This window comes from Octopus sinensis, linkage group LG1 (genome assembly GCF_006345805.1).
Source record: "Octopus sinensis linkage group LG1, ASM634580v1, whole genome shotgun sequence".
Taxonomy (NCBI): domain Eukaryota; kingdom Metazoa; phylum Mollusca; class Cephalopoda; order Octopoda; family Octopodidae; genus Octopus; species Octopus sinensis.
In genome coordinates this window covers 129,399,632-129,416,726 of record NC_042997.1, presented here as the reverse complement: position 1 = coordinate 129,416,726, position 17,095 = coordinate 129,399,632, and the positions used below count along the sequence as shown (strand labels likewise).

The 17,095-nt window shown below is 34.6% G+C and overlaps 2 protein-coding genes across 4 annotated transcripts in view; one reads left to right on the top strand and one right to left on the bottom strand.

Annotated features, from left to right (window-relative positions):
- Positions 1-5,262: 5,262 nt before the first annotated feature.
- Positions 5,263-16,915, bottom strand: LOC115211636 (protein O-linked-mannose beta-1,4-N-acetylglucosaminyltransferase 2). 3 transcript variants are annotated; one of them, XM_029780265.2, is made up of 2 exons: positions 16,268-16,915; positions 5,263-7,738 (listed from the first exon to the last, which is right to left on the bottom strand). In XM_029780265.2, exon 2 carries the CDS (start codon positions 7,645-7,647, stop codon positions 5,851-5,853), a length of 1,797 nt encoding a protein of 598 aa, XP_029636125.1. In that variant the 5' UTR covers positions 7,648-7,738; positions 16,268-16,915; the 3' UTR covers positions 5,263-5,850. The 3 variants fall into 3 exon arrangements, with proteins under 3 accessions (XP_029636125.1, XP_036360373.1, XP_036360378.1); XM_036504480.1 differs by lacking the exon at positions 16,268-16,915 and adding an exon at positions 16,216-16,240; XM_036504485.1 differs by lacking the exon at positions 16,268-16,915 and adding an exon at positions 9,398-9,420.
- Positions 8,447-17,095, top strand: part of LOC115211642 — a 29,413-nt gene continuing 20,764 nt past the window's right edge. The window contains exon 1 of the mRNA XM_036504493.1: positions 8,447-8,571. The gene's annotated coding sequence lies outside the window, so the exon portion shown is untranslated. The remainder of the gene's footprint in view (positions 8,572-17,095) is intronic.

Sequence of the window (17,095 nt, the reverse complement as noted above, 5' to 3'; positions counted from 1 at the left end):
TCCATCCTTAGAAATCATGCCAAAACAGACATTGGAGCTTGGTGCAGTCCTCTGTCAACCTGCCCACCCCATGCCAGCATGAAAAATGGGACATTAAATACTGATAAGTTAATAGGAATTTTGTATGATGTATCCAATTTTATTTAATTGGACGCAAGAGGTCTAGCAAGATAGATAAGCTGGCAGAAAAGGAAGCCCACATCATATGTTGCAGATATACAAATGTTAACAGTCAAACCAGTAGTAAAATATATTCATATATACTGTGCATGATCAAATATATCTTTTAGGAGCTACTGAAGCCTTATTTATTTGTTGTTAACAAATAATTTTCTTGCTTCATTGTTGAATGATTAATATTTATGGATAGAATTTTGTTTTCTGAATTTATGACCTTTGTTTCACATACAATTTCTTAGTGGATATCAATTAGCACAATGTTATTTTTTTATTTTACATTTGTTTTTCCAGGCTAGCATGGGTTTGGATGGAGAATTGAAACAGGATTTTAAGGGCTGAATGTTCCTGTCACCAACCCTTTTTACACCTTACCTGTTTTTCAAGTAAGGGATTTAATTATTCCACAAGACTTCAAAAGCCTTGAGTGACCAATCATAATGTGAACATGAGCACCACTTTGATCAAATGGGGATTGTGTGGAATGTAAGTGTATACAAACACTCATGCATATATATGACAAGCTTCCTGCAGTCTGTCTACCAAATTCCTTCACATGGCATTGATTGACTCAGGGCTGTAGTAGAAAACTCTGCAGTTGACTTAACTTCAACATGACCATGCCTGCAGCAGTTAAGGGAGTGAAAAAAGTAGTTGCCTATGAAATGCTCTATCTTCTAGTTTATCCATATGTGTCCTGTAAAGGAAGCATTAGTGACACACAATTCAATTAGTCATTTTCACATCTGCTTGTGAACAATCTATTTAGTGATTCTTTCATCACATTTGTATTTCTAATAAGATTTTTTTATGCTCACTACTTTAACTACATTAATACTTGATGATTAACTATTACAAAAGTTGCTTTGTATCTAGACAAGAAATTCATGCGTAAACAAGATTTACGATCAGGACTGGGCAGTTTTTACACCAATTAGCTTGTAATCTAAAGTAGTTATTTTACTATAGTATCTTATGAATTGTAATTTGTCAGTTACATTTTTGTCTATTGAATTAATATCAATGATGGACTAAGATGTGTTCTTTCTCTAGTCAGTTCACTGAAGAATAAAGATAACTATATTTTTTTAAAATTACCTTGCAAAATTATTGCTAATATGACTGATCAAAATGTTTTGACAGGAAAAAAAAAGTGATCGTAGCTGAGTAATCACTAGAGATCAGTAATCTCTGAAGATACATTAAAGATATATACTTTAGTCAGTGACATGATAAAATGTATCTAATTCAGGTTTTAATGTAGCTGGTCTGCACTGCAAGTAACCTGTTTAGGAAAATATCTCCAAATAAGAACTGGTAAAAGGTGTTCTTTAAATCTACAATAGACAACATCTCTAGTGCCAGTGGCACAATAAAAATGCATCCACTCCAAGTTGTAGAGTGATTGGTGTAGAAGAAAGACCTCCAACTATAAAAAAAATATTTTCTGTAGTGTGCATAACATATCAGAGCTGAAACAGCAGGTAAAATGCTTGGTGATCTGTCCAACCCCAAAATTATAATGATGTAGGTATACAATGAAGGGAGAGGAGTAAATTTTAACTTCATTTACATGTGAACACTGTAGATACACAGAATTTTTCATACCATTGTATTCACACATATATACATACATTATTGCTATTTTATATAATAATCAGTATGACACTGAGCAAAAGGAAAAATTTCTCCGCCTTTAATGCACAACATTTAATGTATTCCATAGCTGAACTCGCAGCTTGTTAACATCAAACATGTATATATAGTGAGGTTGAAAAGTATATGAATATTGTGCCTGTTTCACATAAAAATAATGGCCAGTTACTGATTTATACATTGAATTTTATGCATCAAATAAAGCATTTTTTATAATTAATTGACCATTTACATTTTATATTTAATAATTTATATATGAAGTTTTAGTCTTTGTAGGCAGCGCCTACTAAGAAGATGTATGTTTGTGGAATGGATCCTTCAAAATCATGTACAAAAGTTATTTGCTGAAGAAACTTGAGCTAACAATAATTTATACCTATATTGAGTTGGGCATGTTTAGATTGGTCAAGAAGGATGAATTGAAAAAGCAAAAAATTAAATAAATAAAAAATAAACACATACAAGAAAAGATTGTTTTTAGACATCATATAATGAATTATAATCTTGTCAACAGTTTCCATCTTAAAGGTACTCTGTAGTTTTTTGTCCGCCTCCTTATTGCAGTCAGCTATAAACTAAAAGCTTTTAAACTCTTTATTCTCTCTTTTTAGTTGTTTCAGTCATGTGACTGTGGCCATGCTAGAGCACCACCTTTAGTCGAGCAAATCGATCCCAGGACTTATTCTTTGTAAGCCTAGTGCTTATTCTATTGATCTCTTTTACTGAACCACTAAGTTATGGGGATGTAAACACACCAGCATCAGTTGTCAAGCAATGTTGGGGGGGGGGGGCAAACACAGACACAAAAATATATACACACACACACATACATATATACATTGACGGGCTTCTTTCAGTTTCTGTCTACCAAAATCCATTCACAAGGCTTTGGTTGGCCCAAGGCTATAGTAGAAGACACTTGCCCGAGGTGCCACGCAGTGGGACTGAACCCGGAACCATTTGGTTCGTAAGCAAGCTACTTACCACACGCCTAAATGCTTTTTTTTTCTGATTCCTCCTTGACCAGTCAACTCAAACCCGGGTCTCTTTTGTTTGGCTTGTAATATGTAAATGTAATCATTTAAGCATGTCTTACTCGATATAGGTATAAATTATTGTTAACTCAATTTTTCACCACAAATAACTTTCTTGAATGATTCTGACCTTCAATATTATTGCATAATACAGTAATGCTCACAAGATGGATTTTCCAGGAAACAATTGTAAATTAATGAAATAGAACTTGCTCACTCCATTCTCTGGTTATAATTGTAGAGAAATTGCAGGTTTTTGTGGATTTTCAGGTATATGTTTGATATAACAATCAATCTCTAGATTACCATCTGTCTGATAGCCTGGACCCATGGATGAGCTTTATAGAGTAAACTCCAGGGTTAACATCCAAATGCAATTACAAATACATATACACAACTATACATACATGTGTATATGCATATATATACTCACATGTATATACATAGGTGTATATACATATATATATATATACTCACACATGCACACACACACACACACATGTAAATATGCAAGCAAACATGCATACATACATATATTGCCAGCTGTTTTTGTTGGAGATCATACACTTGTGTTAAAAAGGAAAAAAAATATAGTAATCTTTTGCCATATTGTAGTTTATTATTTAAGCTTATGTCGATTCCACCATGGTGTTGGTTTGCATTTATAATAAAATAAATATATACAAATTATAATATACAGTACAGTACTGATTCTACTTCGTGGATTTTCACCTATTGTGGTGGGGTTTTGGAACATAACACCCAGGACAGTCGAAGTATTACTGTATATATATCCAAATGAAACAAATATTGTTGCTATAGTAACTCACAACATATTTTCCCTTTGTCAGTGCTAAGTACTTGATTGTTACCAGCTTTACCAAAATTCATTCTTTGATTTATATATATATATATATATAATAATAATAATACGAGGGAATATTATTCCAAACTTACAGGGAAAAAATTCAATTTAGAAATACTAAATCAAATTTCACAAAATATAATATATATATATATAAATTAGAAAAAAAACACCTATAATATGTAATTTTTCTAAATGATATAATTTAATTTTTCATTATTGAATTGATAAAAGGTGGTTATTTTTCTAATATATATATATAGAGAGAGAGAGAGAGAGAGAGAGGAAACTGAATAAAATATTCACTGGCATTGCATTCTCATGAGTCTTTGCAGCAGCAACGTTTGTCTCACTCCAATATATATTTAGTGTCATCTGGCTTGCACCCGTGCTGGTGGTACATAAAAAGCACCGTTCAAATGTTGGACCTAATGGAAGCAGTGACAGGTAACTGAGACCTTTGGTGATACACTGTGCTTGTGCAGACCTGTCAAACCAAGTGAGATCCTAGTCATGGCCGATGCCAGTGTCATGTTAGAGGCATGTAAAAAGCACCCACTACATTCTTGGAGTGGATGGCATTAGGAAGGGCATCCAGCTGTAGAAACCTTGCCAAATCAGATTGGAACCTGGTGCAGCTCCCTGGCTTACCAGTTTTCAATCAAACTATTCAACTCATGCCAACATGGAAAGCAGATGTTTAAACAATGATGATGATAAGTCTAGGAAGAGATTTTAGCTTGAACAAATCCAGTTTCATGCCTTCTCACAGTGTGTATACATTTACTATGATACACAGATGGCAATTTTCATTTAATGCTGCTTCAATTGCATATACTGAGTTTTATTTACACATGGGCACACACAGTTTCACTCAAAAGGCAATTGAACCACGAACTACAGTAAAAGACACTTGCCCAAGGCACCATGCAGTAGGATTGGTTAGTTTTTTCTTCTTCATCTCTTTATCCCATACCTCCCCCTTAATCTCATTTGTCTTCCTCATCTCTCCTCCTTCAAACATCTACAACAGCTAGAAATACATTCTTCTTAGCTTGTTTTGTTAACATACTTAAAAAAAAACTTTGATTATGGTTATATTTTGTTCAATTTAAATACTCTTTACTATATATACTAAATACAATCTTAAATTCATATTCTTTCTTCATTCCTTACAAGTAAAGTTTATATATTTTGTATATTTTCACTATTTACAGATAAGTTATTACTCACATCCTTATGCTACTCTCCTACTCATTCCCCTCCATAATATACTTTCTTAAATATTTCCCTATTTAACTTTTTTTTTCTCTCTCTACCAATTCAAATATCTACCAGTACATTTGTCATTATCCACCCTCATCTACATCACTACATTCCCTCTTACCTTTATACTCTCTTCTATTCAATTCAAATTTCTACATCTATATTTAGAATATCCCTACAAACAATTAATCTAAATTTTGAGTATAAATTTCATCAACTTCACTAAATGCTTCATTTCTTAGAAAATAAGTGTGAAACATATGGCCAAGTGTAATGAATCATTTTAAGTTAATGACATATACAATTTTATTCTTGAAGTCCAATCCAGTCTTGAGTCTGAATGACTCCTGGTTCATATCTGTCTGTCATAAGTATGTGTGTGCATGTATAGTGTGTAATTGAGAGGCAGAAATGAGAGAGAAGTGGATGAATCATTAAAATATTGGCTGACACAAGAAAATACATTTTTCAGACTAAAAACAAAAAAGTATTTAAGTGGTATGTTCCTCTTTTCAGAAGGAAAGAGGCTTTTATACTTAGATAATGACTGTAAACTAGAATTTATTTATTTATGTCTGACAAATTATTTACAACATGAATACTTTGGAATAAGAGTTAAGTTCAAGAAAATAACCCTTCTAAAATAAATAGAGAACTGACTTCATCAAATATCAATCATTGATTTTTTTTTCTTATACAGGCACAAGGCCTCAAATTTTGGGGAGGATTTAGTCAATTATATCAAGACCAGAACTTGACTGATGTTATATTTTAATCTACCCTGGAAGGATGAGAGGCAAAGTTGACCCCAGCATAATTTGAATATTATCAATTATTGCCAAGCATAACAAATCATTCAACACAAGCAATTTGCTTAAATGGTCCTATATGAATCTCATCCAAGCAACAGCGAACCCACACAATGTAAAAACTGTCTGATGGTTCTAGTGTTATGGAGCTGGCCGAAACTCTAAAAATTGTAGATTTTTCAGGACTTTTGGTGTATTGCAACAACACTTCATATTCAACTATTTCATAGTTGAAAAACTGTAAGTTCCAAGGAATTTCCCAATAAATAATTATCTGCTTGGAGCCATCAACCATAGTTTTGCAACTATCATGTGTAACTTTATCAGGTATGACAAAGTTTGTAGCTATTTTATCCACGGCCCGATTATTTTCAGTTTTTGTGGCCAAAATAGCTTCTTTTGTCAAGGAGATTATAGTTTCAATATCAACTTCAGTGTCTTGGTAAATATGGTAAAGCCATGATGGATCATTACAACAAATATGTCTTGGCACTTCCATTTGAAAAATAATTCTTTGTTGTTCATCATGAGGAAGATATTCAATATTTCCCATAGTTAAATGACCAAATGATTTCTTTTGTTCCATATTACGCCATGCTCTGTACAGAATGTTCATTCCAGGCAAAGAAACCAGTGTTTTATATGGAGAATAATGATCAGGATTTACAGCATATGGGAACAGTTCTATTAAAATACTACCAGCAGGTAAATACATAGCAAGAGTTAATAATGATCCATGCATTCCAATTATTCCTATAGAATTAGACACAACTTCAATCATCTGTTCAATTGTATACTGTTCTTGACTTAAATGAATCACTTTAGTACGGACCTCACGTGACAAAGCTAAGCTTAATTCAATTTCATTCAAGATAAGCCTTGTTGATTTCCTTGATACGAGAACTAAATAATCTGAATTATCAGTATTGATGCTTAGACCTAATTCTCTCCGTGTATACTCCAATAAGCTGTTAATTTCAATACTGCTCACCTTTCTTTCAGGAAGAGGACCTTGTGGCTTATAAAAGCCATAATCATACCATGCAGTAGATTTTACTAAACCAACATAGGCTTGATGAAAACAAGTCAATCCTGGGGCTTCACGAAGCATAGACTTAAAAATCGGTTGATACACTGAGAGAATATCATAGAGTTTTAAGAAAGGACCTTCTCCCCACTCATCATCAAATATTAATCTATAATGAAAGCGGTCTGAAGTATTGGCAGCAAGATTAAAATGTCTGAGAGTCTGAAAGAGAGGTAGAATATCATCGTGAATGACATGCATAAGATTGTCAGGTTTAAATCTTCTTATAATCAAACTGGAAGTTGTCACCCATTTTATGTGGAACAATCTAGAAGCACTTACAGGCATGTCAATATAATTAAAATGATTGTAAGTATGGTTTGTAACTGAAGATAATTCAACTAAAGTTGGAGAGTATCGATTAACAGGAATATTTTCGAGTATACTTTTATCACTGTGAAAAAACAAGTAACTGTCTCTTTCAGCAAAATAACACAGGTTGACAAAATGGCAAGTCCGTTGAGCAGCATGGTCTGTAGGATTACAGGTTACAGATGAGCCATCAGAAAATAGTTTCTGATTCAAATACTCTGGTGTTAGAAATCTAGGGTCATCAGAAGTTGGCACAGGAGCTTTTGGAGGTGTTTCATGTTCAATTTCATTTTCTACTTCTGAATTTTCATGGTTTGCTTCAGAAAAGTAACATGAAGACATGACATCATCATGGTAAATCTTCAGTTCTATGTATTTTCTGATCAGCATTGCAATCAATGCAAGAGCAACAGCATGTGAAATATAATGCAGAGACGGCATTTTCACAGAAACTACTTTATATCACTTCAGATAGCTAAGTAATGTTTAAATAAACTGTTCCTTTGAGCAACAATAGAATGTTTTCTTCTTCCTGCAAATAGAAAAAAAAAAAATCAAGAAATTGGATACATGGCTCAAGTATATATTTTTTTTCTTAGATGTACAACTGAACATTTTTATACATAAAAAGAAATGAAGTTAAAAAATGGCTAAAACTGAAGTACATAAATCAATTTCTCATTTTCATGGAAAAAGTAGATATGTTATCAAGGCAACTCACATATCACTTTATGACACAACTTCACACCCTTCAAATCAGTTCAAATGATGCAACAATGTTAATTATATGCTGATCATCCATAGCCCAACCAAGTGAAATTATCCTTTAACATGTTTTACCCTCTACATCCCTCACACAACTAAAGTTCGAAACTAAACATCCAATACCAGTTCTATTGAACTATTAAGCTATGCACCACTACCTCCACTACAATGTTACCTTGTGGATTCTGTACTTTGCTCAAATCTTCATCTCCATAACTGCAGCCCTCTCTCTTTCTCTCATTCATCTCTACAACTATATCCCCTCTCTCTTCCCTCTACGAACTCCAAGCTGGAAGGGATATGGACACTTAATAGATAATAAAAGGTCACTAAATATTTAGAGTGTGGTATCAGTTGTTTAGGAAGTTACAACTGATAAGCACAATTCATGACTAAAGTTTGCTCAAGTCCATACAACACTTGTTTAATAATCTATTAACACCTAAACACACACTACAAAACTACAACACAGCAACAGAAAAAAAACTATATTCCTCACCTGATCCAAACAAATATAAAATACATCTACACCAAGATCAGTGCAACATTTATTGCCACATTGGACCCATCTAACTCCAGCAAATGCTATGTAACAAAATTGTGAGTACACTATTTTTATAAGTTAGTTAAACATAGTAGGGTAGTGCTCATGCCCTTTATAGGTCGTTTCAGACTGATGATACTAGTGTGGCTGATGCCCACATCAAACATCTGTAGGTTAATGTTTGCAAGTAAGAAATGGGAGGGGAAGATTTTCTACCATCTTGATGTTCATGAAAAAGATTGGATGAAGTTTTTAGTGTGGGATTTGAGAGGCATGACACAGTAAGCATGATGAGAAGAGGAGAGACTGACCAGTTGAGTAGGTTTAGGTATAATTAGCTAGTCCAGAAGAGCAGAGAAAATGGTTACTATAAATGAGATAGCAGTCAGAAATAGAGTAGATCTGAGCTAGAGGTTATAATATTTTGGTAGTTGGCATTCTACCAATCAGTCAAATGGTTCTAAGAGCTAGGAAACTGATCAAGACTGAAGTATTTCCTGGCTCTGAAGAAGCTTTGTCTCTGTGGTGAAATTTTAGTGATGTGGAGTTGCCATGAAAGACTGTCAGAGATTGTGAAGCCTAGCATTTATAGTGACTTTCAGAGTTTCAGTTATGAGTAGAGAAGGCAAGATTCAAGATTGTTGCTTTATACGTCAGTGATTGTATGTTTGAGCTTGTAGTGACGCTTGGTTGAAAGAAATTAGGTGGGCTTGACGTTACTGAAAGATATTCTCAAAGTTACATAGAAGTTGTGTATGTTTAGCCTGGTGTTGTATGTGAATACTGTCTGAAGATTAAGGAAGAACACCGGGTATTTAATAATTTGTAAAGCGGCGTATAATGCAATAAAGTCATTCATATATGGAAGGATATGAAAGATACCTGAACCCTGTGATACACCTGAATTAAGAGCTCCATTCAGAGACAGACACGCTGATACACACTAATGGGGCACTATAACAGGAAGCATCCAATCTAAAATCTTATTCTGCAAACTATATGAAAAGGACGAAAGACAAGAAAAATGTATATATAAACTTTCTACTTTAAATTAACACGCACTTTTGACAAGTTGTGGTGCACCTGAGCACTGTATACAATAATTTCATTATTTTATTATTATTATTATTATAACGGAAAAGGTCGGGAGTCAAGTATTTTCATAACTATTACTGACGCCTACAGTATTAGTATTCAATATTATGACCTTTATTGACATCCGTAGATAGTAAGCCCAATGTTACCCGGTTTTTCTTTCTTTTTATCTGGTCATGTTTACACGTGACTGTAATCAAATAGACTTAATAGTTTATTGTCGAATACTTGAATATTTTATATGCATATTATAGTTTACAAATGAATGAGGAAGTGCTCAATAGATGATATATTTACTAGGAATTACAGGAGAGTTTTCTCCGAGTTTCGAGCCAGATACAACGTTGAAATGATATATATTTATATTATATAAATATATGTTTAAAACAATAAAGGAGAGAAATACATTTCCATCAGATCATTTGACGATCTCGCAGTATAACACCGATTTTTTTCAATTTTTATTTATACTCTCTGTGGGCATTTTTTCTAATTTTTGCCATCCAATAGTTAGCATTCTGTGTGTCAAGGACGAAATAAACCTGTTACTTTTGCGGCTACTTTTCAATTGCTGTAAATTACACTTAAGAGTCTAGTGATGGTCGAGCATTCGCAACAACAAAGTGTGGATAATACTGTCATTAAATGATGTGTTACCTGACATTTCTCGAAGAAAAATTTGTCATTTGGCTCCACCCCAATTCTGATTGAGCAAACTTAGGATGACGGGCTACTCACTTTTTCGTGTTTTAAAAGAATTTTTTCTAACACTGCATTTTTGTTTTACCACCCACTCTTTTTTTTTTTTTACGATAAACATGTAATAAGGGCGCTGATATTATGGTTAATGTAAACATTAACCGTTATGATCAAATCAAAGATGGGTGTGTGAGTAAGGGAGAAAGAGGAGTGTCAGTGTCGCTACATTTCAGGCTACGGCGTTGCCGTTTATTTAGTGAAAAATCTATTGAAATTAGGACTGTTTTGAATATAGAATTGCATCTCATAATGATAGGGAAAATACTGCGATATTTAACCATTTATTGAAATTTTAAATACTGATATCTATATGGTAAATAGTCTGCTGTTAGTGTTACCTACACAGATTACAAATTGTCTACATTGTGGTTTTTATTTTTTTTAATTTCAAGATAGCAAAAGTTCAGTTTCTTGATGTGCGTGTCCGTAACTTAGCGGTTCGGAAAAAAACCGACGTAATAAGTACCAGGCTTACAAAGAATAAGCCCTGGGATAGATTTTCTCGACTAAAGGCGGTGCTCCAGCATGATCGCACTCAAAATGACTGAAACAAGTAAAAGAGTGTGTGTGTGTATATATATATATATATATATATATATATATATATACACACAACATTAAAAGACATGTCGACAGTATCAGTTATCAAAAACCGAGGTAGTTGCCAAAGCACACGATGTGTCTTATTAACAATATCGATAAGAAAAGGGAACAAAATCAATAATAAAGCGCATATCGAGAATCAATAATGACCTAAGATAGAATAAGGCTATTCTAACAGCCAAGAATACTACATGACTATTGCCAAAAATACTATGTATCGAAATTGTTGTGAAGGGAAAGGCTCATAGAATTTACAGCTGCTTTATTATGTGCTGTGTAAAAAAAAAATTCATTTGAATGTAATTTAATGAAGCAGAGCCATTCTGCTTCAAATCAGTCTCGGAGAATGTTGGTACGCCCGAAAAAAAAGAAAAAAACTCAAGAAATAGATAAAGATCTTAATATCAATATTCTCGAATTACACGGAACATTAAGTCTCTGTGTGTACCCACTTTCCATTACATTCTGGCAGGGTTTAGATGAGTCATTTCTGCTCTCCTATTTGGTGCACATCTACTCCTAAATTTCACTATCGGCCTAGTTTCCATGAGTAAATGCACTTCTTAACACCAACCACATTACAATGAGCGAGATATAAATACACACACACATTTTCTTTCAGTCTACTAACACCATACGCAAGGCTTTGAGCGACCCAGAGCCACAGTAGAAGGTAAGGCTATCAGGGCTCAGTTCCCTTCTGTTCATTATTGTTCACCAAGCCAGCTGAATCGATAGCACAATTAAAAATGAAATTCCAAGCATGAAAGCAAAACCCAGAATCAAGGTGCCTTAATATAACCTGAGCAAAGACTAAAGTTTTAGTAAGTAGTAGAAAAGACAGGACTCTGAACCATGAAAGAAAGGGCCATGCTTGGTGTGTAGAAAAGGAGTAAGTAGGAATCCTAAGTGGCATATTCAGTGTAAACTGATGCACAGGAGGTGAAGTAGAATCACAGGCAAGTTAACAAAGAAGTAGACTCTGCATGTAGTAGGTGCACAATGTCAATAATAAGTACTAAAAGCACATGCAAAACAGACTCGTAGTTGATAGCTTCTGTTATCTAGGTGACCTAATTCACAGTGGGGTACATGCTCTAAAGCATAGTTGCCAATGTTAGAACTGATTGAAAAAAGTTTACAGAACTATAACCTTGGGTGGCCAACAATAGACGAAAAGCAGATTGTATGAAGCCTGTATATGATGCACAAGGCTGAATGGTATCGAGATATGGGCCTTAAACACAGAGGATTTGCAAAGACTAGAAAAAAAATGAAGTGAACATGCTCTGCTGAATGTACAAAATATGAACGAATAACAGGGAACAAATGAGCGAAGAAAAACAAAAACTGAACATAAAAGCTAAAATATACTACTAACTCACCAGGACAAGAGATCAACAGATATGTGTGTCCTTCCCAATGAGCAATGTACAACTCAATATAGATAATGGTTAGTGACTTCAGAGTAAGACTTAGACAAAAATAAAAGTTATTCAGGACGAAAGGATATGAAGACACCTGATTCTACAGGAATTATCTCCAAGGTGCTTAAAATTCCTGGCTAGTTATCCACATAGTAAATCAAAAGTTTAGAAACATACTTATTTACATATATAACAAGACAGAAAGAGGAGATAGAAAATTATACCAAAGAGTTCATACAAGACTATCTACTGAGGGCAACAAACCAGATCTGTGGATGGTGCAAAGTCCTAGCAAAAGAAGAGTGACATGGCAGTGAGATAATTCTCAAGATAGAGCCATGAAGAGATAGACTTGGAAAGATTGGAAGAAAGGGAGCAGCAAAGAGCAATATCAAATGGTAAGAAGAGTCACTAGCAAGAGGAGAAGCTGAAAGTGAAACGTTCACCAGTATTGTAAGATAAGACATATTCTGAAGTGCAGAGCAATGTGTGAAAGAAAATTGATATGTGCTGAAGAAAAGTGTGTACACTTGTTCATATTTACACAGAAAAGAAAGAGGCAAGGAAGTAGTATTTCAAGTTTGTTGAATGAGGAAAATGCATGGGAGAAAGACAGTCTCCCCAAGATTAACCAAAAAGGTAGATCAACCATTTAAGTTGACAGCAATGCTAAGATGCTTAAAATTTCTAGTGGAGTTGGTTATAGACTACTCATCTGCATAGCAAATCAGGTAGTACAGGAAGGTGTCATATACAAGGAGTGATGTAGAAAACTGCAGAGGTGTCAGACTGTTAAGCCAGATAATGAAAGATCCAGAGTTGTAGTTTAATTGATAACATAACCTAGGTAAGATGCAGTCTGGTTTTGTACAAGAAAGAGGTATTGTTGATGCCATCTTTCTAGTGAAACAAATCATCATCATTTAATGTCCGTATTCCATGCTAGCATAGGTGGGATGGTTTCACAAGAACTAGCCAGGCCGAAGCCTGCACCAGACCTCTCTGATGGTTTTGGCAGAATTTTTACAGCTGGATGCCCTTCCTAACATCAACCACTCAGCAAAGTCGACTTAGTGCTTTTTATGTAGCACAAGCACAAGAGAAGTGAGTAGTGCGTTTTACATGGCCCAAGCACAGGCGAGGTCAGTTTCAACAAGGTTTTTTACTGCTGGATGCCCTTCTGAACACCAACCACTTTACAGTGTGGACTGGGTGCTTTTAAGTGGCACATGCACTGACAGGGTCACCAAGTACTTGCAAGACAAAAACTTTTTTAATCATATACAGGGTTGCACAGGAACAATAAGGGCTAAGAGCTCACAGAGTACACATTCTCTCAAATGCCTAGGAACCTCTACATATAATTTATGGCTTTTGTTAAGTGATCTAATTAAAATGAACACAGAAACCAGACTGTTCTAGAAGCTTCTACTTCTCTTAGCAACAAAAGACTTCTCCTTCAGAGTGAAGGAACATGAATAATGTTTATATGAATGCAATGCATGATAGACTTTTGGCTTTGGATGCAGAAAGAAATGAAGCAGGTATAATATTAGCATGCCCTCTCTTCTATTTACTGTCTTACTCTGCCTGTGCAACTAAGAAAGACAATAGCTGTTCATCCTTTCTCTACTGCCAGTCATTACTTCCCTTCCCCCAAGCCACTCACTATTGGTATCTATCACTCATTCTTACCATTGTCCACCTCTATTACTAACCATCACTCTCTCTGCTTTTACCACTCTCCTACAATCACTATTTTTACCTCATAATCTTACAACCTTCACTCCAACTCCATCTTGATTCTTCTATCTTCACTCACTCTTTCACTTACTTTTTCAGACACGTTATTTTAAATGAATAAACACATTATAGAGTAGTAAAAACTCTTGTCTTATGGGATGCAAAGCAACATCACTATTGTTGATGCAACATAAAATGCAGCCAGTACATCTTGTGAAGTGGTGGAGACAAAAAGGACATCTAGCCATAGAAAGCCAAGACAAAATTGAAATGTATGAGTGAGTTATGGTCTTCCAATCCGTCTAGATCATTAACTCCAAATAAAAGCTGATACAGATCAAGACAATCTTGTTCAACCAAAGTCAGCGTTGAAAACAGATGTTAAATGATGATGATATACAACACACACACATGTATAACGTATATATTATATATATACATATTCAAGGTGGTGCCTCAGCAAGGCCGCAGTCTAATGACTGAAATAAGACACACACACAGACGAATTAGCTGGTTTGGGTAGGTTATCTAGCAGTATTTGCTCAAACTCTCTGTACTCTATATTCAACCCAATCGTGGTTAATTCTACCTTTCATCCTTTATGCTGATAAAGTACAGAAGCAGTACTTCTATGGCCATCATCTAGTTCAGTGCTCCGCAACCGGTATGCCATGTAACACTGATGTGCCACGAGACGATGCTCGGTCTGCCGCAATGTGACCGGAATATAATTTTTCCTTATGTTTTTAGTTATATTTTTAGATCAGGCGTGCAGCCGAATTTCGAAAAGAATATAAGTACCGTATACCGCAAGTGAAAAAAAAGGTTGCGGAACACTGATCTAGTTGGATAGATGGGTCTGTATGTCGCACCTTGCCGTTCGGCCATCTGCGTATCAAAGAACTGTTCCATCAAGGATTACCTGGTGCTACACAACTGCTATTTGTAGGTGCTATCCAAGTAATCATGATTTACAGAAACAATCCGAGTTATCTTAGATTGTTCACAACAATAAAAGTATGAAGCCAAATTATTAGTAGACATTTTAACTGCCATCTTTAACTCCACTAAAACGTAACGTAACGGACAAAATAAATATTCCTTAAATCGTTTTCATGTTGTTTTAAAGAAGGAAAAGACACATTCGATAATGGAGTTCTCCATTTACGATATCTGAAATAAACAATGCATGTTCATGACTGGAATTCTTTTAATCAGAGGTCTGCTCATTCAAGGATGACTAAAGGCTAGACAACACTTCCTAAGGTCTACATGACCATTTGACCCACAGATGTTGTTAGCAGAGTCCACTTAATCGCGCTAAGCCTCCGGCCTGAGACAAACATCTTCCTCTTTACCCACTAATTTCGTAGGTCCAGAAAAGAGTCATATGCACTGCCCTTCATTGTCTAACGACGGTATTAGGGGACTGCTGGATTTGGGACTACTTTCGTTATCAATATTTAATGAAGAGGGGCGGACTGAATAAAATACATACTGAAACCGAAACACGAAGACGAACGTCAATTTATGTTCTAACACAAATAATAACACTTCAACAATTATGTTACCCAGCATTTTAATTTTTTTTCTTTTTGTAATCATAAAATATGTAATTAACAAGAATAATAGTGCTCCATCCGATATATATCTTGTCTGGGAAGAATAACCGAAAAAGTGTTACAGCACACTGAGTTTCTTTACACATGAATGATCGTTACGATATTGTAATACTGTAAAAAGTATTCACAACTCTGAGCATTACTATACGTAGGTGGGAAAATACTAGAGTTTAACTGTAAGAAAAATACGACAGATGAGAACGAGTCAAATTACGTTTATAAATAAGCGATATATATATATAAACACACATGCGAGGAGATTAATAAACAAACACATGTAATATCTTAAACATGTGTCACTGTTATATATATATATATTTATATAAATAACACTCCTGCAGCTTGTTTACATGTAAAAAAAATAACAAAAACATCATTCAGAAAAGTGATTAATTTGGGAAGAGTGATAATATAAAGATGCAATAAAATAACAGGTATAAGACATACTGACCAGAAATTAAAAAGCTTTTGTTCTGAATTCGTGTTGAAATAGTGAAACTTACCATCAATTCAGTCTCCCGGTGGCAGCCAAAGGAAGTTTTCTGATGCTACAGCCATTTATATTAATGATGTGAATGGGTACTTGCTGGCTTAGAGCAGTCGAAGACACAAAAAAAGACGGGACCTTGACTTTACTGACATCATAATGCCTGTTCTATCGACTATGTATGATTTCTCGAGCTTACCGTATGTTACTCAACACAATATATACAGGGTGCTCTGACGGAAACCTATCTATCATTACTCTGTGTGTATATGTATGTGAGGGGGGGTGCGTGCACGTGAATGCGTGTACGTATGTGTAGATGGATTCCTCAATGTTTGCATGTGCGTATACGCACATAAAAATTTATATTACTTTCGTTTGTGACATAGCTCTGCATCAATCGCATGTGAAGTGAAATCGTGATAACAGTTTCGATTTGATAGGCCTTTTGTATCATATATACCTGTGCCTACTAAGGAACTAGAAAGCTATGTTAAGAGACCACAAAATACTAAGCAAGCTTTTATTATCTTTCAGGGACTCATTATAAGTATTTAAATAAACGTCATTAATTCTGCAGAGGTTGTGGATATACTCTACGTTTGGGTCTTGATGGTATATTTACACTTCCATCTAAAAATATTTGTTTGGTATACGTGGTAATTTAGCTGTTATCTATTAATAAATTTACAGAGATAAATACCACCTACCGCTTTATTTTTTCGTGAAAAAAAGAAGTCTACATTAAAAGCGTATAGTGATTTTTACCAAGTATCATCGTCATCATTATTTAACGTTCATATTTTTTTACTTGCATGGGTCAAACAGAATTTCTTGAGTAGAT